The 26763-nt window shown below is 39.6% G+C and overlaps 2 protein-coding genes across 3 annotated transcripts; both read left to right on the top strand.

The window, feature by feature from the left end:
- The first annotated feature begins 641 nt into the window (after nucleotides 1-641).
- On the top strand, nucleotides 642-2439 carry LOC116316824. The gene is made up of 5 exons (XM_031735465.2): nucleotides 642-718; nucleotides 881-1225; nucleotides 1337-1447; nucleotides 1533-1567; nucleotides 1885-2439. Exons 1-5 carry the CDS (start codon nucleotides 676-678, stop codon nucleotides 2035-2037), a joined length of 687 nt encoding a protein of 228 aa, XP_031591325.1. The 5' UTR covers nucleotides 642-675; the 3' UTR covers nucleotides 2038-2439.
- Nucleotides 2440-23020: 20581 nt separating this feature from the next.
- LOC120435461 lies at nucleotides 23021-25125 on the top strand. Of its 2 annotated transcripts, XM_039605141.1 has the most exons (3): nucleotides 23021-23573; nucleotides 23949-24341; nucleotides 24893-25125. In XM_039605141.1, the coding sequence occupies exons 1-3, from the start codon at nucleotides 23070-23072 to the stop codon at nucleotides 25088-25090; spliced, it is 1095 nt and encodes a 364-aa protein (XP_039461075.1). In that variant the 5' UTR covers nucleotides 23021-23069; the 3' UTR covers nucleotides 25091-25125. The 2 variants fall into 2 exon arrangements, with proteins under 2 accessions (XP_039461075.1, XP_039461072.1); XM_039605138.1 differs by lacking the exon at nucleotides 24893-25125 and having other exon boundaries at nucleotides 23949-24795.
- Nucleotides 25126-26763: the final 1638 nt, after the last annotated feature.

Below are 26763 nucleotides of genomic sequence, written 5' to 3'. Positions count from 1 at the left end.
ATATCAAAGGGTTTACTCCTCCACAGGCTGCACGTTTCAAACCCACACTACCTAAAGGCTCCACACTAAGATGCACTTGAACCTACTAAGCCTTGCTAACATAATATAATCACACATGATGAAAAAAGATACTTGATTATAGTATTAATACTTTATTTAGTGTGGGCCCAATAGTCTGCTTCATGCAATGTTAGCAGTTACAGAATCAACAGAGAACCTCAGCGAGTGCTTGATATCAGAATTATTTGTCACATATTATTACTGACACATCTGATACTGAGCATAAAAATGTAGAGTTAAACCTTTTTCAAGAGCTGCGTAACCACTAGCGCTAAGTCTTATTTAAAATATCTCATGGTAAAGACAACAAATATCTAATATATCAAAATTATACAGACTGACAGCTTTTGTAGATGTATTTTAAACTTTTCAAAATACATTATCTATTAAATATAAATATATCCTATTGAACAGCATTATCTGAAATGCTGTCAAAAAATAAAATACTGATATTCTGTTGTTCCTAAAGATGTCAGTTTGCACCATTTTCCTAAATCTGGTGGCACCGTCAGGCTGAGGAACGGTACATATAAAAGAGCAGCCCGCCTCTTTATGTAGAGATCACTTTTACTGGAGCACAGTTCAGTTAGCAACATTGCAGTGGTCATACACACAATGCTGAAATTTAAGTGGATTGCAGTTTTACTCTACACTTTCAGTAAGTAGACCTGTCACTTTTTTCCTCATACGAGAATTACTTTTTGTTGAGTAATCCAAGAGAACTGAATCTTGAGACACTGAATGGACAGTGTAGTTCATAGGCATTGTTTGGTTGTTTGGTTTTGGTGGAGTTTGAAGTTTATTTTGTTGTTTGGTTCAGGTTGGATCTCTTCCATAGTCACACAGTTTTATGCTGTGGAGGTTCAGCCTGGTGAAGAAGTCACACTGGAGTGCTCCAACTTTAGCAGACATCCTGGTCACATATTCTGGTTCAAAATGACCAACAGACCCAACGTGAGCAGAATCTCATCTATGGTCACTGCTGAAAGAAATGCTTCTCTCCAAGATGGTCTTCAAGCTGGCAAATTTAACATGACGTCCAACACCTCTGTGCTGTTTCTCAATATCAAACACCTGGATTCATCTGACTCTGGCTTGTATTTCTGTGGAGAGTACAAAGATGATAAGACGGTAATTTCAAGTGGAACATATTTAAAGGTGCAAGGTAAGAGTGTAATTATGTTTTCTGTCATTTAAATCTTGTCATTTTGCATGACTTTTTACAGTCATAGGCAGTATATTACACAAAGTTTTATTTAAATTGTCCATTTTGTAGATGTGTTTGATGGATTAACAAATGTGATGACTGTGATCCTGGGCAGTTTAATTGTTCTTCTTCTACTGGTCATCATTGGTCTGGCTGCCCAAATCAGGAAATTTCATCCAGGTATTTATATGATTTGATTTCATTTAAATTGCAAATGCAAAAGCAGAAGCGAATTACTGACAGTTGGATTGTTCCTGTCATTTAGCTCAAGATGATGGACAGAATCCACAACAGAGTGAGGTAATCTGTTTTGATGTTAGATTTTGGCTTTAGATGAAGATTTATTCTCACCAAGCAAGATATTAAACTTCAAACCCATTTAGGGTAACCTTTGGAGGCCATGCCTGACCGTACCATGCCTGAATATGCCCATCCAAATTAAGTCTCACATATTCATTTTGGCATTGCAGTTTTTCTGTCAAAAGATCTTTCATTTTGATGATGAAAGTTCAGTAGCTGGACCCCAACAGTAGATGGGGTTCCCTGTGACCTTCTGGATGTTAAGAGGTTAACAAGTAATGTGCAGGATTAGTGACTTTGAACATTTTCGTTTACAGAATGTGGATACTGATGACATGAACTATGCAGCACTGAATTTCCATCCCAAAGCTAAAATCAGAAGGCCTGTACCACAGAGTGAGCTGGACACAAATGTGGTGTATGCTTCTACAAAACACTTGAAAAACAACAGGAACATCAACACAGAGTGAAAGCTGTCACACTGATCTCTTGTGAGGGATTTGCACCTTTAGTGTATGGAAAGAAGAAGATGAGTGGGATATATTAGGAAGCAAATGAACATTTTGTCTTCAAAGTTAAAATGTGTTAGAAGAAGGAAAAATTGGCTAGATTTGTATGAGTTTGAGAAGGGGCATTCAGTCTCAAATTATACACACACACACAAACACACACACACGCATATATTCAGGCCTGTTTTTTGAGTATTAAAATCTGATGAACTGAACGGATAAACATGAATATCTCAAGGATTATAATTATAACATATGATTATATTATACTATATTATCATTATAACTGTATAACACAATAATAATAATATTATTTACATTTTTCAAGCTTTATCTATAAAAAAGAAAGAACGAGCCAGAGAATTTCGGGCCATTGGGCCATTTTCACAACTTTCTAGTTGTAACTGTAACTGAGAAAATAGCTTTTGAGCACTATCTGAAAATTCAGTTTCTATTTGCATGTATATAATTATAATAATATAAATATTTTTATTCTAAAGTATTATTCTAAGGTAATAAGGTAAAAGGTAAAATTAAATATATATATATTTAAACTAAAATTATATTTCTGCTAATTAGGCAAATAGCAAACTGAATTTTTTATATCCTAATTTCACACACATGACTTCTCTGAGAAATCAAGCATAACAAGCAACCACTGTTCACACACTGTGGCGATTTTCAAACTTATGTAAGAGCTTTACTTCTCTGCAGCTTCCCTAAGTCCTGGAACTGAAATACCTACAAATCACTGATTTTATTAATTATTCTTCACTTCTTTTGCTTATTTTTTTTCTTTATCATCCAAAGAATTTATCTGTTTGTTTCAGCCCAGGCAGTTCAGTATGGTGAAGAAATCAAACTGCTCTACTCCAAACTTCTTCTTCTCAGATATTCTGCCTTAAATACATAAACAGAAGCAGTCCTATTTGTCCTATGCTCAGATTTTTTGAGCCAAATTTATATATACATCCAAAGTATTAATGTAATAATGGCTGTAGTAAATAATAAATTGGGTGCATAATTTTTATCATTTAGGTGTAAATGAGGATGTTAACAAACAATGTAGAGATGTGAATAAACACTTGACACAGCATAACAAACACATACATCTGAAATAAATTAATGCATATCTTTAAAGAGGACCTTTCATAAATCTCCTTACCATTTGTCACACATATACTGGTACATTTGTGTATGTTCAGATGGCCAAAGTTTCAGATAATGAGGTCGTCTTATGTACGAATAACCCCCGTGAGTCATAATGACAGACGGCTGACTGTTCAGAGATAAATTTAGCCGTTAAACCCTTGCATCAGTTTGATGTAACAGATATAACTAATCTCACCTACACAGGTCTGGTTGCGAGGACAAAAGTCGTCAAAACCTACTGTTTATGAAGGGCAGCCAATCAATAGAAAGTTAGCGTAAAAGGACAGTGAGGGCACCAAGAGGATTAGTTTAAAAGGAAATCATGAAAAACTGCTTCATAACTTTATGATGATGAGCTTAAATTCTCTCTTTTGAGAGCTATTAAGCTCTATTGTTTAGTTGCATCTCATAAAGGGAAATCGTGTTTGACTCTTATGACTCAGCTCTTGACATGATCATCAGGATGCAACACTTCATCTGCATGGAACAACTAAAACCAGGAGGCAAGCAACAGGGAAAAAATAAGAAACTCGTGTTATCCATGCTGTGACCAGACAGCCCGAACACAACTAACTTTTTCAAGCTAGCGTTGAAATATTGTGTCTGTCCCAAAAAATAAGATCGCTTCTGTATTGTGATTAAAAAGTTAAGCTTGTAATAAATATGATGAACATGATATTGTTGTCTTTAATAATTTTTATGTTGAAGGACATAAGTCAGGACATTAAAGACTGTCAAGTGTTTCTTACACTGAGAGTTAGATGGAGGTTTGCAGCAGTCGAGGAGAGACTGAGATATACATCATGAGCAACAGGAAACAATAACACGGTGTGGTCTGAGCAAAACTGACTTTGAGATCGTGAGGTCTGTCACATTAAATATCTGTCTCTTTTTCTTCTGTTGTTGTCTTGTTTGGGTTTTTTTCTGAATAAAAAACATTTTCATGTGCACCGTGGTTTACAGAATTCTTATTTAACCTATTTCTTTCTTTAAGTAAATGAAAATGTATGTAAGTAAAAGATTTAGTGAGACAACCAAAACATAGCAAACAGTTAAGAAACGTATATGAAATTCCAGTATGTTCTCAGCACAAAAATTGCACTTATCAGTTTAATATCATTATAGGCACTCGTTGATGACTCAAAGCAAAAGATAAAGTTGCGATGTAAACAAATACACTTTCTTTGTTTCTCAACAGAACCACCTGTCTTCAGTATGCCATGACAGAGCATGTGTAACACTGGTGTAATGAAAAAAACAAAAAAGGTTTTTTGGGTTTGGACAACTATTCTGATGCTGCAACACAGTGATTCTTAGGTCAAATATTAACAATAATAATAATAATATAATGATAATAATAATAAAAGTATAACAACAATCCAGGAAATGAAGTATGCAATGTTTATTGGAGATTCATACACTGTTCTAGATTGGACCCTTTGGTGGGTGGTTTGTATGTTTGATGCATGCCTTACATTGTTAGGAAAGTTATTACAGCTATAGATAAGTCTGTAAAAAAAAGTTGCCATCCCATTGGTTTCTGTATTTTAACGCCTGAGCGTTTGCATTCTGTGGGTCACCACGTTGGGGTTTTAGCATCTGAGGTGAGAAAGCACTATGTGCTATTTCTCACATAATGCTAGCTGGCTCTGTTAACTAGCTGCATTCATATACTGTGAGTGTGCATTGCACTGACACAAACTTCGTGGATATGCTGTACCTCATTCGCAGCCATATTATTTATTGGATAATTATATTGAAAATGTTCCAACAAATGAACATCATGGACAAGTCGGGTTTAGTACTGTTACATGAGGCCTAGCTGCCTACACTGACATACCTGTCAATCAAAGTGGCCAAGTCCATCATTTTAAGCCTTACGAATGTCTAAATGGATGAGGTAGTCTTGGGGAAATTACTCCTTTTAGAGCCATATTTAAGAGGACATTAGAACTGCAGTTTTTAGCCCTTTACTAGTTTGTTTCATTTTCCAGCCCCATAAACTGCTCTTTAATTACAACTTATATAGTTACTAGTTGTACAGATATCACCCTCTAGTGGTCACAGCAATTAAAACATAACTAAGATAGTGGTAAAAGACACACAAAGTCTGTTTGGGGACCAGAATAGATTAATTGTTTCTTTTTTCCCTACAGTCATTATTGTTCAACCATGATGACGACTATCTGTATTTTAACCAAATGCTCTTCTTTCTATCATCTTAATTTCTGTAACATTTTTCATCTTCATAACCAGTATACACAAAGGTGCAGGGTCTTAGATGTTTTCATCTATCCATTTTTTTTCTGTGCACAAGCCTGACAGTCTAAAGAGATTTTTTTGTCCATCGTATGGGTAAAAGTGTAGTATCTCCCTTTTAGCATTTATCTGCCCAGTTAACAAACAAAGCAAAGCTTCAGTCGTGCAGGGATGAATTTCTTTTGTTACCCTAGTTCTAATTGAAACTTAATTACTAATTAAATCCTTAAAGACCTACTGAACTTTTGTGTAACACTTCCACATATTTTTCAGAAACTTTTTGATCAGAGAGAGAAGCAGAGTCATCTTATTTATTCTTCACCATAAATGTAACTGCAGCTCAGGAATAAACCATTAATGTTTCAGATTAAACTCATTTTAAGATTTCTGTGTATAAATGAGCATTTATTGACCTTTTATCCAGTGTTTAATATTTGTGTTTTTGTAAGACATTATCTATTTTTTGCATATGACCTCACCTGTCCATTATTGCATTTACTCTGTGGTGACATTCACACCAGTGCGGTATTTCTATCTATATCTTGAATGAGGTCTTCAGCTGTCTGAATCACAGCCACATACAGCAAGCCGCTGTATCTTTTGGTGGACTTCCTGTTGTTATTTAACCTGTCTATAAGTGTGAGATGTGGCGTGGCAGTTGCACAGCCTCAGATTATATTCTCCGGTCTGCACCAGGGTGATAGCCACAGCAAAGGTGCGGGTGCACAAGTACACAGTCTGCCTATAAGCTGCTGCTTCAAATAAGCTATCTATATGTGGCTTCAGACTGCACAACCATTTACTGGCACACAATCTTTCAATGTATTTGATAAGTGGGTTGCTCCAGGCATGTTTTTTTGGTTTTTAGCAGTTTCAAATTCTATCACATTTTGTGTGGGTCAAATACAACAGGTCTAACAGATGTAGGTGAAGTTGCCCTGCCCCCACTTTTTTTCAAATCAAGCAAAATTGATGTTAAACATTACTAATTTAAAATTAAAGCAGTAAATAATGATAAGAGGTTTTGAGCATTCTTGTAGGAATGGAGTGTAACAGACATGTTAGTGGCATAGAGGAAGTAATTAATAAAGTTAACTTGAAAAGACTTGTTGGAGACAAACGGTCTAAGTGAATACAGGCAATTATTAAAGTTGATGTATGTAATGGCATGCAGCTGGGACAGTTAATAATTATTTTTTCTCTAAGGGTTAAGTTTAATTTGTGAAGAAATTCATGAAGTCACATGTTTGCCATTTATGGGACGCAGGGCTCAAATGAGTTCTGACTTTGTGTCACCGTGGCTACAGTGCTATTATCAGTGATGAACAGTAAGATGTCATAGATTTATGGCAGGCTTAGAGTTATCTGCTTTAAAGCATTTGTTTGGGAATTATATACCTCTTTAGTTCTATGATAATATACAGGGTGGGCCATTTATATGGATACACTGTAATAAAATGGGAATGGTTGATGATATTAAAGTCCTGTTTGTGGCGCATTAGTATATGTGAGGGGGCAAACTCCTCAAGATGGGTGGTGACCATGGTGGCCATTTAGAAGTCAGCCATCTTGGATACAACTTTTGTTTTTTCAATAGGAAGAGGGCCATGTGACACATCAAACTTATTGGTAATGTCACAAGAAAAACAATGGTGTGCTTGGTTTCAACATAACTTTATTCTTTCATGAGTTATTTACAAGTTTCTGACCACTTATAAAATGTGTTCAATGTGCTGCCCATTGTGTTGGATTGTCAATGCAACCCTCTTCTCCCACTCTTCACACACTGATAGCAACACCGCAGGAGAAATGCCAGCACAGGCATCCAGTATCCGTAGTTTCAGGTGCTGCACATCTCGTATCTTCACACCATAGACAATTGCCTTCAGATGACCCCAAAGATAAAAGTCAAAGGGGGTCAGATCGGGAGACCTTGGGGGCCATTCAACTGGCCCACGACGACCAATCCACTTTCCAGGAAACTGTTCATCTAGGAATGCTCGGACCTGGCACCCATAATGTGGTGGTGCACCATCTTGCTGGAAAAACTCAGGGAACATGCCAGCTTCAGTGCATAAAGAGGGAAACACATCATCATGTAGCAATTTCAAATATCCGGTGGCCTTGAGGTTTCCATTGATGAAGAATGGACTCACTATCGTTGTAACCCATATACCACACCAAACCATCACTTTTGTTGTTCCGACAGTCTTGGAGGGATCCATCCAATGTGGGTTAGTGTCAGACCAATAGCGGTGGTTTTGTTTGTTAACTTCACCATTCACATAAAAGTTTGCCTCATCACTGAACAAAATCTTCTGCATGAACTGAGGGTCCTGTTCCAATTTTTGTTTTGCCCATTCTGCAAATTCTGTGCGCCGATCTGGCTCATCCTCATTGAGATGCTGCAGTAGTTGGAGTTTGTAAGGGTGCCATTTGTGAGTAGCTAATATCTGCCGAAGGGATGTTCGACTAATGCCACTCTCCAGTGACATGCGGCGAGTGCTACGCTGTGGGCTCTTGCTGAATGAAGCTAGGACAGCCACTGATGTTTCTTCATTAGTGACAGTTTTCTTGCATCCACATTTTGGCAAATCCAACACTGAACCAGTTTCACGAAACTTAGCAAGCAGTTTGCTAACTGTAGCATGGGAGATGGGTGGTCTCGTAGGGTGTCTTGCATTGAAATCTGCTGCAATGACCCGGTTACTGCGTTCACCAGATATCAACACAATTTCGATCCGCACCTCACGTGTTAACCTCTTTGACATGTCAATGACTGTGAACAAAGAGAAACTTGTAAATAACTCATGAAAGAATAAAGTTATGTTGAAACCAAGCACACCATTGTTTTTCTTGTGACATTACTAATAAGTTTGATGTGTCACATGGCCCTCTTCCTATTGAAAAAACAAAGGTTGTATCCAAGATGGCCGACTTCTAAATGGCCACCATGGTCACCACCCATCTTGAGGAGTTTGCCCCCTCACATATACTAATGTGCCACAAACAGGACTTTAATATCACCAACCATTCCCATTTTATTACCCTGTACATTACAGTGGTCTTTATGTTATTTTACCAAGTGGGGATTGTGGTAGCCTAGATTCAGGAGATGGTGTGAGTTTGTAACATAAGTTTAAATAAATGTGTCTATTCACCCAACCTCTGACTGAGGTTGTTGTCCATGGTGCTGATCAAACCTGGAATAAGGCCATTGATTATGGACTGTTGCTGTATATTATTATTTTTGCACTTTCAGTGTTTGTCTCTCTCTCTTTCCCAATCTCTCTCTCTCTCTTTCTACATATAATGGGCAGGATGGATGTTGAAGATGGAGCTGCCCGGCAGGAGGAGAAGAGAAAGACCTCAGAGGATGTTCATGGATGTAATGAACAAGGACATGCAGAGGGTTGATGTGAAAGGGGAGGATGCTAGGAATAGGGTCAGATTCATGCAAATGATCTGCTGTGGTGGCACTTAAGCAGCAGACAGAAGAAGACAACTCCATAAGACCTACTGCCACTGATTTTCTGTCCAGTTCTTCTGTACTGGCTTCTTGACAGTCACCCTTTAAATTGGTTCTTGGCTGAATTATCTATGGCATGTATGTTATATGTTACATGACAAACACTGGTTCATCCCTCAAGTTAGGTGCCTTTTTGTATTTGAATAATTCATAGCTTAGTATTAAGTGGCTTGACAAACAAAGCACTCCTCTGAAAATTGTTAGCTACAATTATTGACTGAAAATAAGAGAAAAACAGCCAACGTCCAAAGAAAGTTTGAAAGACCTTCAGAAAGCTTGGCTCTTTGGAAGCAAAATATAAAGAAATAAAGAATGGATCAAAAGATTTGCCCAACATTACGAATATCAGAACATTTGCACAGGATTTTATACACAAGACATTCAGGAGCATTGTGTTTTATCAATGCATGTGAATTTGAAGCAGTGATTTGTGGAACAATACTGACATTTGGCCCTGTCATTTGGGGTTTCTTCATATTGGACAAGCAGATTTTTTTTCTGCAGTGTATAGACTGTCAGAATTAATAATTTAAGATTGTCATTTATGCTTAGAAATATATAATCATTTGTATGCTGATAAAATATCGTATCCTTATTAGGTCTGATAAGATTCTGTGTGCACTTGTGTACCATGAGATGAGAGGAAGCAGCCTCGACGTTATAATTTCCATTATAACTTTAGAAACCAGACTGTTCTATTAAAGTGCAAGACTTCACATCTTTAGATGTTCATTTGAGATATGACCTATTGCAAGTCCGTGTTTTTATAGTTTAGCAAGACGCTTATTTCTGTTTTTGAGCATACCTCATACACACAAGTTAAGTTCATTGAAAGGTTATATGTCTATGTATGGTATGGCTGAAAACACAGACACACATGCACCTACACACACCCACACAGAATACAGACACTGATGTTGCTCACACACACGCCTGCTTAAGACTGTCACGTGTATTGGTAATTGCATATTCATGTATGACTGCTTGTTGAGAATAAAACTGGCAGTTCAGGTGAAGAGATCTTTTCCTTGACCTTGGCTGACTTCAAAAACACAGAGAGCGCCACAGTTTGCCGTGCATTTGATGGTTTTGTGTTCCAGTGGGGTTTGTGCCTAGATAAACCCAACATAGACAGAAGCTACATGCTGAAAGCCCGCCTCTTCAAAACCACTTATAAGCACTGACTGTTGTAGAGCGCCATTTATAGGTGTCATTTGTGTGCAGAATGGGGAACGTCACTTTTGTTACAGGTTTACTTCTCTTCAGCCTTGGTAAGTGAAATTCATTAACACAGAACTGACTACATTTTTAAAAAGTTGTTGTTTAGGATTCTGTTTATTAATTTGCCCACCAAAAAACCCATCTTCTGTTTGTTTTTAGGCTGGTTCTCTGTTTCTGATTCTCAGACTTTAGAGGTAAAGTCTGGAGAAGAAGTCACGCTGCTGTGCTCCAACTTTTCCAGTTCTCCCACACAGATATCCTGGTTCAGAGTGACCAAGAGAGCCAAACTCACCTGCATCGCCTCGATGTTCAAGCCTCATGAACCTGCTTCATTCTGCACTGGATTTCAAAGTGAAAAATTTCAAATGAGCACCAACATATCGACTGTGTTTCTCAAAATCAAACAAGTGGATTTATTGGACTCTGGACTCTATTTCTGTGGATTCCGAATGAGCTACCAACCAGTTATTGTTGAAGCAACAAATGTAGAGGTCCAAGGTAAGAATTTACTCTTTATGTCATTTTGATGAATGTCATGAAAACATGCAAAACATTCAGATCATCAGCAGAAAAATCTGTAAAACTTATTAAAATACATTTAAAAGTCCAAAACTTTCAGTTGTTTTTCATATTTTTTAAAGCCATCTTGTAGGCCAGACTGAAATCTTTGCCAGGTCAAATCTGGCCCCCGCCCTTATGTTTGACACCTCTGATCTAAGTTTAAAATTGCTGATTAATCAGATCATCTACCCTTAAAGTTCTGCCTACCACATAAATTACTGCTGCACAATTTGTCACTCTGACTTTAATTCAGTTATCTTCCTCATAGGTGTGTTGGATGGATTACCAAAGGTGATGAGTATGATCCTGGGTGCTCTGACTGTTATCCTCTTTGTAGCTATCATTTGTTTGGCTCTTCAAATCAAAAGGCTTAAGAAAGGTATTTTTGTTTTGTTATAATGAATTTCTCCTTTACTTTTCTCCTCTTTAAAAACCACATTTACCTGCTTCTCTTAAACAAGCTCTTTAAATGATAATATTACAGTATTAAACAGTTTCACTGCGCTAACCACACACACACACACACACACACACACACACACATTCTTTCTAAACCTGCCATCAAAGAACATAATCTGTAAAAGGAAGACCTATTTACACTTTATCTTACACTTAGTCTATAGTCTGTGAATCCTATTTTCCCTTTGCACACTCAGATATCTGATATGACTGACTGAGAGCTGCTTTATTAATAGAGGACAAGCTATTGTTACTGTTGGACATTTGTGACTGTGTGTTTTATGTTTACAGAATCTGGACACTGATGAGAGAAATAGAAGGACGGCCTCACAGAGAGAAGTGCAGAGTCGTACAGAGACAAGAACAGAAAGAACAGTGTGAGTGTAGCTGATAGTAAACTGAGAATGATATAAAGTACCTTGAGACTACCTTGTTTCTCAATTAAATATTAAAGTGAAATAAGTATTAAAAGCTGATATGAGTATCTAATGTTGATTGAGGAAACTCAATTACAGCAATTCTCATAAAGAGTGATTATTCATGAAGGTTTAAGGATGATGATAGTATTGTTACTGTAGAAATGTATTACCTGGCTTTTGTTTTCTGCAAAGTCTCAAAGTTTACCACTTCCTTTATCGTACGACTCACACAGCTGCTTTATCTTTGCATCAGCATCTGTGTGCAGCAGTCTAACACCAACAACTCTTATGCAGCAACACTTCTATTCTAATTTTTTAATAATAAAAAGCTTCTTTGATGTTTCATTTATTAAAATCTTTCAAACTCCAGTTGTCTCTGTGTTGTTTCCCACTGGAAAAATTTAGAGTCATGCACAACTGCAGCACCATTGACTCTTTATTGAAGGTAGATGAATGCATTGTGATGTCACCAATTAGTTTTGAACTTTACATTTTATCTTCAAGGCTCAACATTGTCATGTTGTGGTTTTAGAGCCAGAAGTGATTTGCATGAGTGGATAAACTTAATGTCAGTGTTCCTTTATTTACAGTCTGTGGACCTATAATCTAAGAGTGTTTTTTGTACTACAGGGATGGGCAACTACACAAAATGTCTTCCATAACACTTTGTACATTTCTTATTTTACTCACTGTTTTTTCAGTCTGCTGGTGTCGCCTGGTCTGATACATGAACATATGGAAAACCATATTTACCATAGGTTAAACTTTTTTTTAACACTGCAAAACTCACTTCTTTGGTTTTCTCCTGCCAAATATATTCATTATGTGCCACACGTGTCAATGTCCACTAAGTGTCTGCGAAAAGACAAAACACTCACTGTACTCTACACAGGAAGTCCTGCATTTGGGTCTTGCATTCACTACTCTGACACTAGACCAACCCTGATCCACTGAGGACCCACGCCTCACCACCAACATCAGCTTCCAAAGGATCCACTCTCAACATCCTAGAGCCCAGGGCTCCAGTGTCCACACCCCAGCAGGACTTGTACACATTTTTGAGGTTTAAATGTTGGGGCTGATGTGAGCATTTCAGCCTCTTCACTTTCACGCTCGTAGATCAACTCATTCATGTCAGGGAACACATCTCTCAGCTTGGACCATGGTGTCCCAAGTGCAGGGTCTCTCGTCGTCGTCGTCATCAACTACAACCAACACATACAAGAACACCACAGTGATAACGAATACGATGGTTACTAAGTAGAAGAAGAACAAGATCACGATAGGTCTGAATGACACCCTAGGACACAGAGTGCAACCGACAGGTGCAGATCTAGAGGGGTGGCATGTACCAACCTAAAACTATCTCTTGCCACCCTTAGTGCCAAGTCCTTAATGTACCATGTTGACCAATAAAAAAAATAGCAACATGTAGGATTTGGTTGTTTAGGTAGAGGGGAAAGTTTTGGGAGTGACAGCAGCGAGAGCCAGAGAGAGAAAGAGTTTTGAGATGTTAGAGATTTGTGGTTTTTAGCATGTTGGGAGTGTATAGTTAGTGTGTTGTGTTGTGTAGTCAGTGTGTACTGTATTTGTTCTTTTGTGTGTCAGTGAGGGTACTACCCAGATAGCAAGACGACATTGAATCTATGTTGATTTTTCATCCAAACCGTTGTATATGGTCGGGGTTGAAATGCCAATGTTGTAACAACATTGAAATACTGTGGTAAACCGACGGTCTTACTATAGAGACGTTGTAACGATGTTGATTCACCGTTGTTTTTTTGTCATTGATATTTGATCTATTTATAGTCGACCAGGTGACAACAACAACGTCGAGAAAACGTCTATTTATAGTTGACGATCATTCGGCTCCGGTCACCATCAAAAACTATCGATTTGTAGTTGAGCATTAAATTGCATTGCAACTGATCAGGTATAAAGTACCAGAGAAAGTAGATTTATTGTTCATTTGTTATCAATGACTTGGTCTAGTTCACCAGCTTTAAAAATCGTGTCTACGTGCAATTTATGTATAGTTGACCGAAATTAAAGCAGCGATCACTTGGACTATTCCGCAGCACCCCTCTCACATTGGTACATCCCCCCAGGTATTCATTGTCTTCTACAGTAGAGCGGGACATTTGATTTACACTCAGCGGAATTGACCGGAGGAGGCATCAGGTCATGCACTGCACTGGCCTGCACCACGATTAGTATAAGGTAAGAATGAATGATTTTTTTTTCCTACTCGTTATTTCCATGTTTGCATTTGAATAATAGTAAAAAACTCGTTAATGTTGTACATTAACGAGTTTTTACTGTTATTCTACGAGCTGGAAATTGTGTCTACTTCTTACAATCCGGCAACAAATAAACTGCACTGCGAACAAAGTATATCAACAAAGAAAACATTTTCGTTTCATAATTTCTTCGTTATATTCCCTTACAAAGCTAGCTTTAACGCTCGAGGTTTCCTTTGTTCTTGCCGTGGCCTCGGCGCTTGACCCAGACTTTCGCTCTGTAGTTGCTTAGTACTACAAAAATTCTAAATCTGTGATATATGATTGATAAACGTAAAGTTAACTGTATAAACGTGTTCAATGACTTTGTTACTTTTGATGATTGGAGAGCACCCGCTTCCATTCGCAAACGAAAACTTTAGACTCAGTTTGAATGCTCACGCGGCATGCCCACGTGACTGTACGCTGCACGGTCACCTAACTTTACGCTGCGCATACGACTTTCCGTTTGTGCCTTGAATAATGAATAAGGCTACGTCCACACGCACCAGCGTATTTTTGAAACCGCTGATTTTTCTATGCGTTTGCACCTTTTGTCCACACGTAATGTATGTCTGGCCGTACATTGTGTTTGTATTTCCAGGCACATTTCACGAAGCAGAACGCAGTCGTCAGAGATATCCACGTGAACGGCTGTGATACGTCTGACCTTCAGTCCGAAGAAGAAACCCAGACCAGTCTTAAAAGAAAGCACAAGTAAAACCTTTTTATTCACAAACATATCTTTGATTGTTAAGAATTTATGATCTTGTCTTTTATACATATCTGTGGTGCTTGCATACTGCAATATCATCACATAATATAGTCCAAAAAGTGGAAGTTTGTAAACTTTTAAAAATGCAAAGCCGTGTACACTTGTGCACTTCAAAAATTCATTGTATACTGTACCTTCTTTGCGTCTCTGTTTCCTGTGTGTGTTGTTAGAAATCAAACTAACTTTAGGAAACAATATGCCAAAAGCATATTTACAATTACTTAAGACCGTTTTAATTTCTTTTCTTTAGACCAAATCCCTGTACACATATACGGACTCAGAGGATGAGCAGCCTACAAAAAAAACGGTTTCCCCAGGCCCTCTCGGTGAAAATACCAGGTAATAAAATACTGTCTAGTGTCTGTGTACATATCTGTGTCTGACACGAGGAAACTTTTTGACAAGTTGTCTGTATTCTTAAATACTTAAAAATTATCTTTTCTAAACAGCCCTCATCACTCCGCAGTCTGCCCCCAGCCCACTGATAGCAACCATCATAATGCCCCACCCAGCTTCCGCACCTTTCGCCACTCCGGCACAAACCGACACAGCTTTGCGATCTCGCCAGCATGCAGTCTGATGTCTTCCCTATAGATGGTATGCTTTTAAAAAGCTTTAAAGCTGCATCACAATGTCATTGTACTCTTATCTAAAAAAAAAAAAAACAATTTATACTCCTGAATGTCATCTTGTTGTGATTTTTTTTTTTTTTTTCTGTAGATTCCAGAGACTCTGTGAGGCCACTATTACAAGGCAAGTTTGAAAATCTTGGAATTTCACAGTTTACATGGTATGACAAATATATGTGACAGGCAAAAACTAGTAAACACTTTTAGCAGTTACAAGAACTAACAAATGAATATCCAACAAAGGGAATAGAAATACATTGTACTGCCAATACTTTGGTTTATTCTTTGTATGACTTGAAAATCAGGCTTTAGGGAAAACTAAATGACATGTTTCTATCATCAATTACATGAAGTAAACACACAAGCACTTGCATACACATTTAAGACATGAGACACGCTAATTCCATCTCATAAAATGTGTCTATAGGTGAGACGCTTTATGTTGATTGGTGCTGCTGGACCACACTGGAGGTGCGAGTCCGCCGTGTAATGGTTTATGCCATTACAAAGGAGCTGGCCTCTGTACTCAACTGGGCAGGGAAAAAAACCAAGGACCAGACAAAGCAAAAAGGGCATTTAAAGAGACAGCGCTGTGCAGATGCATATTTGGTAAGTTTTAACATTTATTGTAGTTTTATGAGCCTAAAGTGAACAATAAAGGGATCAATTGATGTGCTGGGTGCGTTTCACATTTCCTATGTCTGTTTTTTGCTATATTACCTTGTCTTTCTTAATAACAAGACTTTCATGTCCAGTTAATCTGGAGGTGGAGTCTTTGGTCTTGACTTGTTTTGTCCTCGGGTTGTACACTTTGTACAGCCCGAGGACCCTATGTTTTCTTTTTTTTTTTTTTAAAGGATACACGGCACACCATGCTAAGACATATCACATTTTCAGCTTATAGCTCTTTGGGAATCAAATGCGGCAGTTTGCTGATTTCCGCCTGGTGACTTTCATGTTTATCAGCCTAGGAGTTTACATACTTTCTCCCTGCTGAAGACAATTAACAAGAGCTTATTCATGTGCTCTAATTCCCTTTTTTTGTCTTTGTTTTTTTTGTGTGTGTGTCTATTTTTGTCCTAGATGGCCTGGTGCAGCAGCTAGGGGCGAACTCTGTCTGAGTTGGTCTTTGCTCAAGCAGTCCAGAAATGGCTCAGATATGCTCCACGGGTGGCGCGCAGGACGCACATCATCCATCCCCATCCCGGAGTAAATAATAAAAAGTGACGTGAAACATAGAAATGTAAATAGGAAACTTTGTCTTTTAATAAAGTATTTTGCAAATGATAATGTCTATTGACCTTTTTTGTTTTTTTTCAATAAAAAGCAACTGTACGAAAGAGGTGGAAAATCAATACCATAGCTCAACAGTGTTTCAATATCAGAATCTGACATTGTTTCAATGTCAACAGTGTTAGAAAATATAACATAGAATCAATGTCAGGTTTCAACATTGATTCAACATCAAAACCTGACGTTGTTTCAACGTTAAAAATGGGTGCAAGAATGATGTTGGGTCAACGTCACACTTCAACGTTGCTTCAATGACATCGCCTGATATTGACTCAACATTGTTTCAATGTTTCCTTGCTATCTGGGTAATGAATGTCACAAAGGCAGATTGCAGTGTAAACACTAGCTGTGTCCCAATTCAGGGTCTGCATCTTTCAGATGTCTTCGCGGTCTACGTGGACCACATCCTCTGAAGACCGAGAAGGCTGGAAGTGCGAGGCTTGTGAAATTGGACAGTCTAGCCTTCAGATTTGCGTCACCAGCTTTTCCCGCCATTACCATTTCTCCCGATCAGTGAAATGGATTCGGACAACCTTCTCGTTTGTCTCATCTTTGTTGTAATAGAAGGGCTACAACAAATCACTCATCACAGACGAGTAATTTTGTTGCGACTAAGAGATAACCACTTTCAGGTACATTGAAAAATACATGTCGTCATTTTTTTTATTAATATATTTGACGTGTGTATTTGTTTACTAGCTTAAAACTCCGATATTACCACTGTAGACTTGATTTTACTATAGAACTATTTGCTCTTTTATACCTTACAGTGAACCAGCAAATTTTAGTACATTTTACTCAAGTGCAATAATGTTTTCACATGTAAAATCATTTCTGTAAAGAACAACAACAGCAACATTCATAATAATGACAAAAATAAAAGTATGTTTATTATTTTCCATATTTTCCTTCACCAGACCAGACTACACTACTGCAGGATTAACCTGAGTGTTCAAGTCCTGGACGAGTTTTTTAATATTGAAAACACTATGTCTGATTTTTTTTTTTTTTTTTTTTTTTTTTTTTTTTTGTCTGTCCCATTTGGTTCTTTAGCCGTCAGAATTGTTGTCTGAAGACCAACAAGGATACCAAATGGATTTATTTTGCCAAATGGATCATCATGGCATTGCCGTATTGGTCCATTTGATCAAACTTAGTTATTTTTATTTATTTTATTTTCAGTTGTTACAGATGGGACAGACATGACTGGGGGATAGGAAAGGGAGAAAGAAAGAGAGGAAGGAAAAGAAAAACAGAAGGGAAAAGGGACAGTGAGAAAGGGCACTTACAAAGACAAAGAGGGAAAAAAAAAAAAAAACCATCTCCTGGATCACCTGTTGAGAGAAAAAGGAGAAGACAAGCAAAAAAAAAAAAAACCAAAGCAACATACTAAACACAACACCATCACGTTAATCTAGCTAAGTGTGAACAGCAGTAAATACTAAATATTGAAAGTTGTTGTGCAGCACACAGGACAGACAGCGCACAATGTGCTTTGAAGTAGCAGCTACGAAAGGTGTAGTTTGTCTACGAACAGTGAACACCCGTGTGTACACCTGTGTGGATCAATGCGCTTGTATACAAAAGGTTTCCCCATGTAACGGTCTGCTAGAGGGTGTGGAGGCCCATAGCCCCGTCCCCCAGGGCATGAAGCAGGCATGGAGGAGATCCAGGCTCCAGACCTCCAGAGGCCCCAGAGTGCGAGAGCCCAGGGAGGACCACCGGAGGGGCATCCGTGCCACCTTCCTGGGAAGGGCTGAGGAGATCCCCAGATGAGGGGGTCACCCAGTAGCCACGGAGCAGAAGCCAGAGGGGGCTGCACCGGCGTGCCCGCCGGCTCTGCCGGCAGCCAGCTGTGCCAGAGTGAGCCGAGTTGCAGGCCCCGAGGCCGGAGGCCCGAGGGCCCCCTTTGCTCCGGAAGAGGCCTGACCGAGCGACAGGCATCAGGCCCCGCCAATTAGCCACCGGGAGTGAGCTGGTGCATACCTGAGCGCCCAGCCCCGGACACCAAGAACCACCAATGCACCAACCCCTGAGGGCATCAGTTACCAGCAGGGAGTGTGGTGAGGGGAGATAGGCCTCCACACTTGAGGGCCTGGGAGTACCCAGGGAGGTGGAGTCTAAGACCCGACCTGACATATAGACACAGACAAACAGGCACACACAGACATAAACATGCTTTCCCACCCTCATGCACACATATACAAACACTCAGCACTCACCCAACGTAGGGACAGACATACATAGACATGTACACACAATCATACTCCCAAACATACTCTATGCCCCGGGTCCAGGTACCCTCGCCCCAGAGGGGAAACGGCACCCAGACCCAAGATATGTGACCCTTTCCCCCGGGGTGGAGGCAAGCAGACCGCCCCAGGCTCCGCAGCAGCAGGGAGGCCAATCGGACGGCCAACACCTCCTCCCAACCCCCCCGCCCCGATGGCTAGTAGAGAACGGGGGTGTGTGAAGACCCCATACCTCCCTCCTCCCGCTCATGTGTAGTGTTGCTGCGTGTTGTTCTAAAGTGCATTTAAAACAAGGGAGGGCATGGTGTTGCTGCCAGAGAGCAGCAGGTGTTAGCACGGCCCCTCCCGAGAACCCTCAATGTCTACATGGATTTAAAATTGAGAGGTGGGCACCGGCGCCACTATGTCTGATTTTTGCCTGAGCAGGGTGTCTCTGAAAGTGCTGCTGAATCTACTTAACCAGGATCGGAGACATGATTGGGGTGCCACAATTGAGGTCCTTGTGTTTCCTTTCTGGCTGGCCAGCAGAACATCCTTCAGAGTTGTTTTTGCAATACCTCGTTCCACTGTTCACCGCATTGTCCACAGGGTCACAGAGGAGGTGGTGGCCATTCGCCATCAGGTCATCCACCTCCCTCGGACCCCTGAAGATCTAGATGCCATGTCTCATAGGTTGCACGGGTGGCAAGACACATAGCCTTTTTGAAAGTTGCTGGTGCAATTGACTGCTGCCATATCTGCATCAAGCCTCCCAGAGGCCCTGATTGGTCAGTGCTACAGGAACAGGAAATTGTTCCCGTCCATGCTCCAGCAGGCGATTTGTGACCATCAGGGCCGCTTCATCAATACATATGTCAATGCATGACTCCAGGGTGCTCCACAACAGCCCACTGTACTGGCAGGCCATTTACCCTCCTCCAGTGCATTTCATCCTCGCAGATGGAGGGTACCCATGTCTCCAACATCCACTCCCTCTCATCACTCCCTACAAGAGGCCAGTCCAAGGTGTGGGTGCCCAGCGCTTCAACTCTCATTATTCCAGGACACGGTCTATTATAGAGCATGCTTTTGGAATGATGAAGACGAGGTTCCATGCCATCTTCCTCCAAGGGAAGAAGAGTGGCCCCAGGGGATGAGCCCAAGGATGATGTGCAAGATGAGGGGGAGACTGGTTTGGAGGCAATCAGTGGTGCTCTCTGGCGGGACCAGCTATCTGCTGAGGTGTCTGCCCTGGAGGAGGTACCCCTGGACCACAATTGTTGTGAACAGGCAGGTATTTTTTATATATTCTTTGTAGTGCTTTTTTGAAGTGCTAGAATGTTACGTGTCATATCTTTATTAACAGGCTTGTTTGCACCACTTTGGTCTTGCATCGTTCTGAATACATTTTAGTGACATGGCAGCCATTAGTTACATCAGCCCTGCAAACCCAAGAGATACATGATGCAGTGGACAATGGAAATGAGCATCCCTGAACACCTTGTGGAGACCACCCTGTATGATGCTCCACTCAGTAGCTGGAAACGCAAGCCAAGTTGTGGCACCTCCTTCATCCTTTTGGTCCTGATTCAGCAGATTCAGCAGCACTTCATACTCAGCCAAATATCAGGCCTGATTAAAAGTGCCTGTGCATACTGGGACACTCAGGTTAATCCTGGACTTTAATGATAAGTTAATTACCAATAATCTAGTGCCTCTTATCAATTTAAAAAAAATGCATCAACCCTGTCCTTCTTTCTGCTCTTGGCTCCAGCTGGCCCTCATCTTCCTGCTCTTCGTGAGCTTGGACTTGGTTGCCCACTGCTGAACTAGGCCCTGAAGTGTCTTCCTGGATGTAGGTCATTAGGACTGGAGTCCTGGTAGAAGGCCTCTGTCCTAACACCTCATCCATGAGGGCAAACCAAAACTCATGATGGACCAGAAAGACCTCTTAGGACAGAGCTTGCATGCAAAAAAGATAGTGAATCGAAAGATACAAAACCGACAGAAAAAAACCCCACACGCTTGAAGCTGGGACCCCTACAGCTATGTGAAACCAGCAGTGAGTAACCTTGGTGTCAACTTGGAGTGTAATTTTTTGTAATTATATTTGCTTATAATTTTAAAAAGTTACGCACAAGTTTTTCAAACAACAAAGTCATATGCAACAGAGAAAACGAGACCCAAACAGGACTGGATAGGTGAGAGTTAATTATTTATTTATTTTTTTTATAGTGAACAAACAAGCAAAGATGTGCAAAAACAGTTTGAATAACATGGTTTCCTCCGTGACAATCTCCCAACTTCCGAACAGTGAATTCTCCTCTTGGTCCGTGGTACAAGAAACAACTCCCTCAGCAATATTTATAAAAGTGTTCAGCTCCCTCCACCGTCTCCCTTCTGGTTTGTACGGAGCCCCGCAGGGGACATGGGAGAAAAAAAAATTAAGACGGACTATCCCGCTCCTTTTTGATAGCAGTTCAGTTGAAGGGTGCGGACATGGAGGAGGATTTAGAACATTTTTTGCGGTCAAGAGAGGTCCCACACGACGACATCATGCACATGCAACAAGACAAAGTACGTATAAACAACAAAGCATTAAACACCGTGGTTCAAAAGGCGAGTGACTTGTTGAAAAACCGAGGTCGTATATGCATGCCTTTAATGTTAACTCTTGTAAATATGTTCAGGTTCATTAAACATAACTCGTTAAGTCCACATATGTTTTGAAATTTCAAATCGCGTCCAAATTCATTGGCTGCATCCTCCTGAGGACCCGGGCTTCGTGGTCTACGTGGGCCGGGTCCTCAGAAGGTCGGGTAGGCCGGAAGTTGGACGGTCTAGCCTTTTAATTAGCGTCACCGCTGTCTCGGTGGAGTTTAAGAAACTCGGCCGTCTGCTCCTTGCTATCTAAAATATAACAGGACACTGGAGTAAATTCCCGACCATCTCACGCTTCTGTTTAATCAGTTTTCTGTTTGATGTTTATTCAGCGGTGTAAAAACCAAGGAGGAACCCACCCGGGGGATTAATAAAGCTTTATTTGATCTAATTTAATCTAATAACTTTAATCTCAGCCAAACCGTTTACTCACGAACAAATAAAACGCTGAAAAATGCCAAACAATAAAATTTTTAGGTTGTCTAAATGTTTTATATATTACGTTTAACCTGAGTAGCAAAAGTCCGCGGTGATCTGAAAATGATGTGCCGGGAGGTTTTTTTTGTTTTGTTTTGTTTTTTAAACTTTATTTATCACATTTTACACATACAGTCAAGTAAAACAGGAATTACATAAAGTATAACAATGTGGTATTATAATGATGTGCCGGGAGTTGTGCCGTTCTCGGCGGCTTCAGTGACCCTTGAGCTCTCGGCAAGCTATCGAGCTGGTGGGTAACAGACGTCAACAAAAACGTCGAAGCACTTGCAAATATGCGATACCTTGATAAACCAAGCAGATATTTCAAGTGTACACGCCCACGTTCTCGCCTGAAAATATGTTAAAAGTTTATTTTGTGACCCAGAAAGATTAATAACAGTAATTTCAAAACTTATTAGCGGCTGCCATTACCGGAAACTGGAGTTTGGCTGGGCCGCGCTATGAATTCTGGGATATGGTGGGCCACGAAGCACACACCCGACCCATCCTTCAAATTCGGTGAAAAGGAGGACGCATTTGTCCGCTGCATTCGGAGGAGTCTCACGATTTGACTGCCTTTCGCGCATCGCTGTGACGTAATCGGTCTACAAAAGCGTCCTCAGGAGGATGCAGCCCATGAATTTGGACACAGCTTGTATGTCTAAAATGTGATAAATAAATTTTTTTTTAAAAAGAGGTTGCAGCCCATGAATTTGGATGTTGTTTGGATTAAGAACTCTATTTCTAATACAGTTAGCATTCCATGTGTGCTAGTGTGGCATTAATAGCATTTCTCTAATGTTTTATGTCTGCAGGTGGATAAGGCAGTGCTGTCCGTCATGACTGATGGACAAATGGCAAAATACATAAGGACATATGGTGACAGAGTAGCTGTCAAGTCCTTCTGTCAACAAACTAAGTACAGCACAGATAAAGAGACTCTTCTGCAGAACCTAAGAGATAAAATTGCGGCACGGAAAGTAAGATCAAAACCAAAGGAGTGCTGTGTGGTTCATCAGGTGTGTTCCACAAGCAAGGTGAAGGGATGGCAAGACAGAGAAATACTGCAGGAGAGAAGACCTGCAGAAAAATAGAAATCGGATGGCTTCATTTTAGCAGTAATGAATACCGTCAAGTGAGAACCAGAAATGGTGGAGGAACAAGACATGCAACTGTGGAAAAAACTACAACTGTAGCTAAGATTTTGGAAATGGGAAAGGACCTGTTTTTTCCAGATGGGAACTCGCCAAAAGGGAGAGTTGAAGACTTTGACATTGATGTCTGTGATTTTAAAAGAAATTCGATTCCTTTAGATGACACTGTTGGCAAACTTTATGAACAAACCAAATTGAAGATCCTGAGATTTTACATTTGGACGAAAGATGAAACACCGTCAACAGTTCAGTCCTCATCTGTAGAGGATTTTTCTGTCAGCATAACTGAAGAAGATTCACCGGTGACATTACTTGGATCTGACAGTGAGACAGATGATTTTGTCCCAGATCTACTTGACCATGGGGATTCATCTGACAGTGACACTGGCAAACAGGTTTGTTAAAATAAGAAAGTTATTATTAAAAATAATGATCACTTTAAAGTTACTGTATTTTGTTGTGTTTAGTAGTGCTTGGTGGTAACGTGCGACATTTTCTAATTTCGTTGTACTATTGTACTAGGTATGACTGTGCAACGGCAATACAGAGTTGTCTTATTCAAGTGCTTTATGTACATCTACGATTACTTTCACTTCTGTAGGATGAAATTATTCCAGGAATTTTTTGTTGACTTGTGTGGTAAGGTACATTTAATACATCTGTGAAAGAATTACAGCTTCGTATTCATTAACATGTAGTAAATGATTGGCTGCTGAAAAAATAATTGAATTATGTTCGTTTGTTTCTTGTGTTTGTTTTCTGGTTCACAGATTCACAATTTCCAGAGGGAACCCAATCCAAAAAAACTGAAATCACTCTGTGAGGCAGTGACAACACAAAGTCCAGGAAAATCACATCATATGCATTCAACCCCAACAGACATTAAAAACACTGTCATGGGACAGCGGCAGCAGAATGACTCAAGTGATCATGATTTCCCTGACCACTGCTCTGAAATTATTGATCTGACCAGTATAGTTCCTAATAAATCCTTCAAACTAGAGTCCCGGGACAAACTTCCAGAAGATTTGGAATTTCGTTTTCCAGACATAGACGAAGCGGATACGGTTCTATGGAATCCTGAAGAGGATCTTGTCAGAGCAGATGGTGATGACACAGTTGTGATAACCCTGAATTATGTCAACAGTGAGGATCTCACACAGGTAAGACCATGGACAGTTGTGGTTGATGTGGTTTATGTAAGTGTTACAAAATATGGAAATTTATTTATACTCAAATTCAATGACTTGCATAGTTCTGATTTTAAAAAAGCTGATCATGCATTCCTGCTTGGACAAAATTTAAGCATGTATGTTACTTTCTGTAATATTATTCTTTTGGATCTTAAAAGAAAAAACCTACAGTACTGTGAAACACTTGCTCGATTTCTATTAATCAGAATTCATCTCTTGTTTGTTTAAAACTTGATTTTGTTGCAGCAATAATACAACATTTTAAGTAGTAAGAAGTACATCAAGATCTGATAAAAACCTGTGGAATTCCACTGTAATATGTCTTTTTACTCTTGTAAGTGAGACATATAGGCTGAAAATAAAGAGGTGTATCTTTTTCTTAAGACCTATTGACATATTTTGCAGACTTTTTAAGAACATTCATGATTTAGAATAGGCCACGGTAGAAGATTTAAGAAGAGTCTTATAATCTTGAAGGGTTAAGGTGTCTGTTGTCAGTTAATGCAATACTTCCTTCTCAGAATGCCGACACAAATGGATTACCTATGGATGGTTTCCTGCTCCCATTGTCTTCAGCTAATGGCTTGCCCACACCCCATATGCAGTCAATACAGAAGGAAGCAACCCAGATTGCACAGGTAAGATGGATCAATTCAGGCAACCATAAACACCTATCTTTACATACTGTAGAGATGGCAAAATTGCATGCTATTTTCTGAGGATATGGCAGTTTGTGGGTCCATTTGAATTAAAAGGATATTGTCAGTTGAGAGACAATTCCAGTGTTGCAAAAGTTTTGCAAGATCCCGAGTTTGTTTTGCGAGGTCCCGCAAAAGTTTTGCGAGATCCCGAGTTTGTTTTGCGAGATCCCAAGTTTGTTTTGCGAGATCTCGCAAAAGTTTTGCGAGATCCCGAGTTAGTTTTGCGAGATCTCGCAAAAGTAAAATTAAGTCCGTCTTAATTTTTTTTCTCCCATGTCCCCTGCGGGGCTCCGTAGGTTTGTTTGCAAAATAAGACACAATTTAGTTCACTTCTCACTGATAAAGCTGAAAGACAGGTTCACCTGAGCGAGCTGGAGTTTACTGACTGAGAAAATTGTGGGGGGGCTTTTCTGCGTTCCATCCAGAGTGAATTGGATACACTTACATGTGCTGTAATATTTGTATGTATTTGATGAAGGCTCATAAGCATTAAATTAATTTTCAGACCAACATTTTGTAAAGATAATTTGTGTTTTCACAGAAATATTGAAATGATTTCTGGTATGTAAATATCAAGCAGGAACCTCAGAAACACACTTAGGGTTGAGGAAGTTAATGATGTGTTTGTTTCATATCAAAATGTGAAGAGACGACATAAAAGCAACAGGTGTTACTATATTCTATCAGAACTGGATCCAGCAGAAATGTATGAACCTGTTAATGTGTTTGTTTTGCTTTTTTCTTTCTTTTCTTTTTTCCAGAATGGCCTTAATGAAGTTGACCGCTAACCGGCCTGAGACGCCATACTTCCGGCCCCCACCCATTCACATCCAGGTGTTAAAATCTTGCGACCAGCTCAGGGTGATTCAATTCAATTCAATTCAATTCAATTTTATTTATATGGCATCAAATCACAACAACAGTCGCCTCAAGGCACTTTATATTGTACAGTAGATCGTACAATGATAAATACAGAGAAAAACCCAACAATCATATGATGTAGACTTTCACATGTATGAACGTGGCTATGGAGTAAGATCATAGAAATACATTTCTTTATTTATGTTTTTATCAGGTAATCAGCTGGGATATCCAAGATGGAGTGGTCAAACCACAGTTAACCAAAAAAAATATGGTGACAGCAATCACCGATGGAGAGACAGTGGCAAAAATTACTTTGTTTGAGGAATTCTCGTCCAAAGTCAAAGAGGGCATGTCTTATATGATGAGGGGACATGAGCTGAGGGGCCAAGCTCGCCCTTATCTACTCAATATTACGGCAAGGACACAGTTTTTTAAAGCTCCTGCCCTTGTAGTAACAGAGGCCCTCATCACAAAGGCGGAGGAGCTTCTTGATCCACCTTCCCCAGCAACACCACTGAAGATGAGCCCAACGTTTGGAGGGCTTATGACAGTGGAAGGGGAGGTTGTGGAGGTAAATATTTGTGGTTCCATCAGAATTGATATTGCTTTAGGTTTTCAAAGAAACCATTACTTTTTTGTCTTTAAAAGTAAAAATAATCATTTGTTGTTGTTGTTGTCAAACAAACACGATCAACCGCTATTATTTTGTAAATGGTTGTAGATTTATCATTAACAACAATAATAAAATAATAGATGTAGTAAGTCAAGAAAGAAGCACCTAGATGTACACACACAGATATATGCAATCACTATAACTGACATTGTAT

This window comes from Oreochromis aureus, linkage group 3, assembly GCF_013358895.1.
Source record: "Oreochromis aureus strain Israel breed Guangdong linkage group 3, ZZ_aureus, whole genome shotgun sequence".
NCBI classification, from domain to species: Eukaryota; Metazoa; Chordata; class Actinopteri; order Cichliformes; family Cichlidae; genus Oreochromis; species Oreochromis aureus.
This window is presented reverse-complemented; position numbering and strand designations above follow the sequence as displayed.

Excerpts from the sequence above, each read along its gene's own strand:
- LOC116316824 (XM_031735465.2), top strand. The coding sequence starts at position 676 with ATGCTGAAATTTAAGTGGATTGCAGTTTTACTCTACACTTTCA. Across the intron at positions 1,226-1,336 it reads AACATATTTAAAGGTGCAAG|ATGTGTTTGATGGATTAACA; the intron begins GTAAGAGTGTAA and ends TCCATTTTGTAG. Across the intron at positions 1,568-1,884 it reads AGAATCCACAACAGAGTGAG|AATGTGGATACTGATGACAT; the intron begins GTAATCTGTTTT and ends TTTCGTTTACAG.
- LOC120435461 (XM_039605138.1), top strand. The coding sequence starts at position 23,070 with ATGGCAAGACAGAGAAATACTGCAGGAGAGAAGACCTGCAGAAAAATA. Across the intron at positions 23,574-23,948 it reads ACAGTGACACTGGCAAACAG|ATTCACAATTTCCAGAGGGA; the intron begins GTTTGTTAAAAT and ends TCTGGTTCACAG.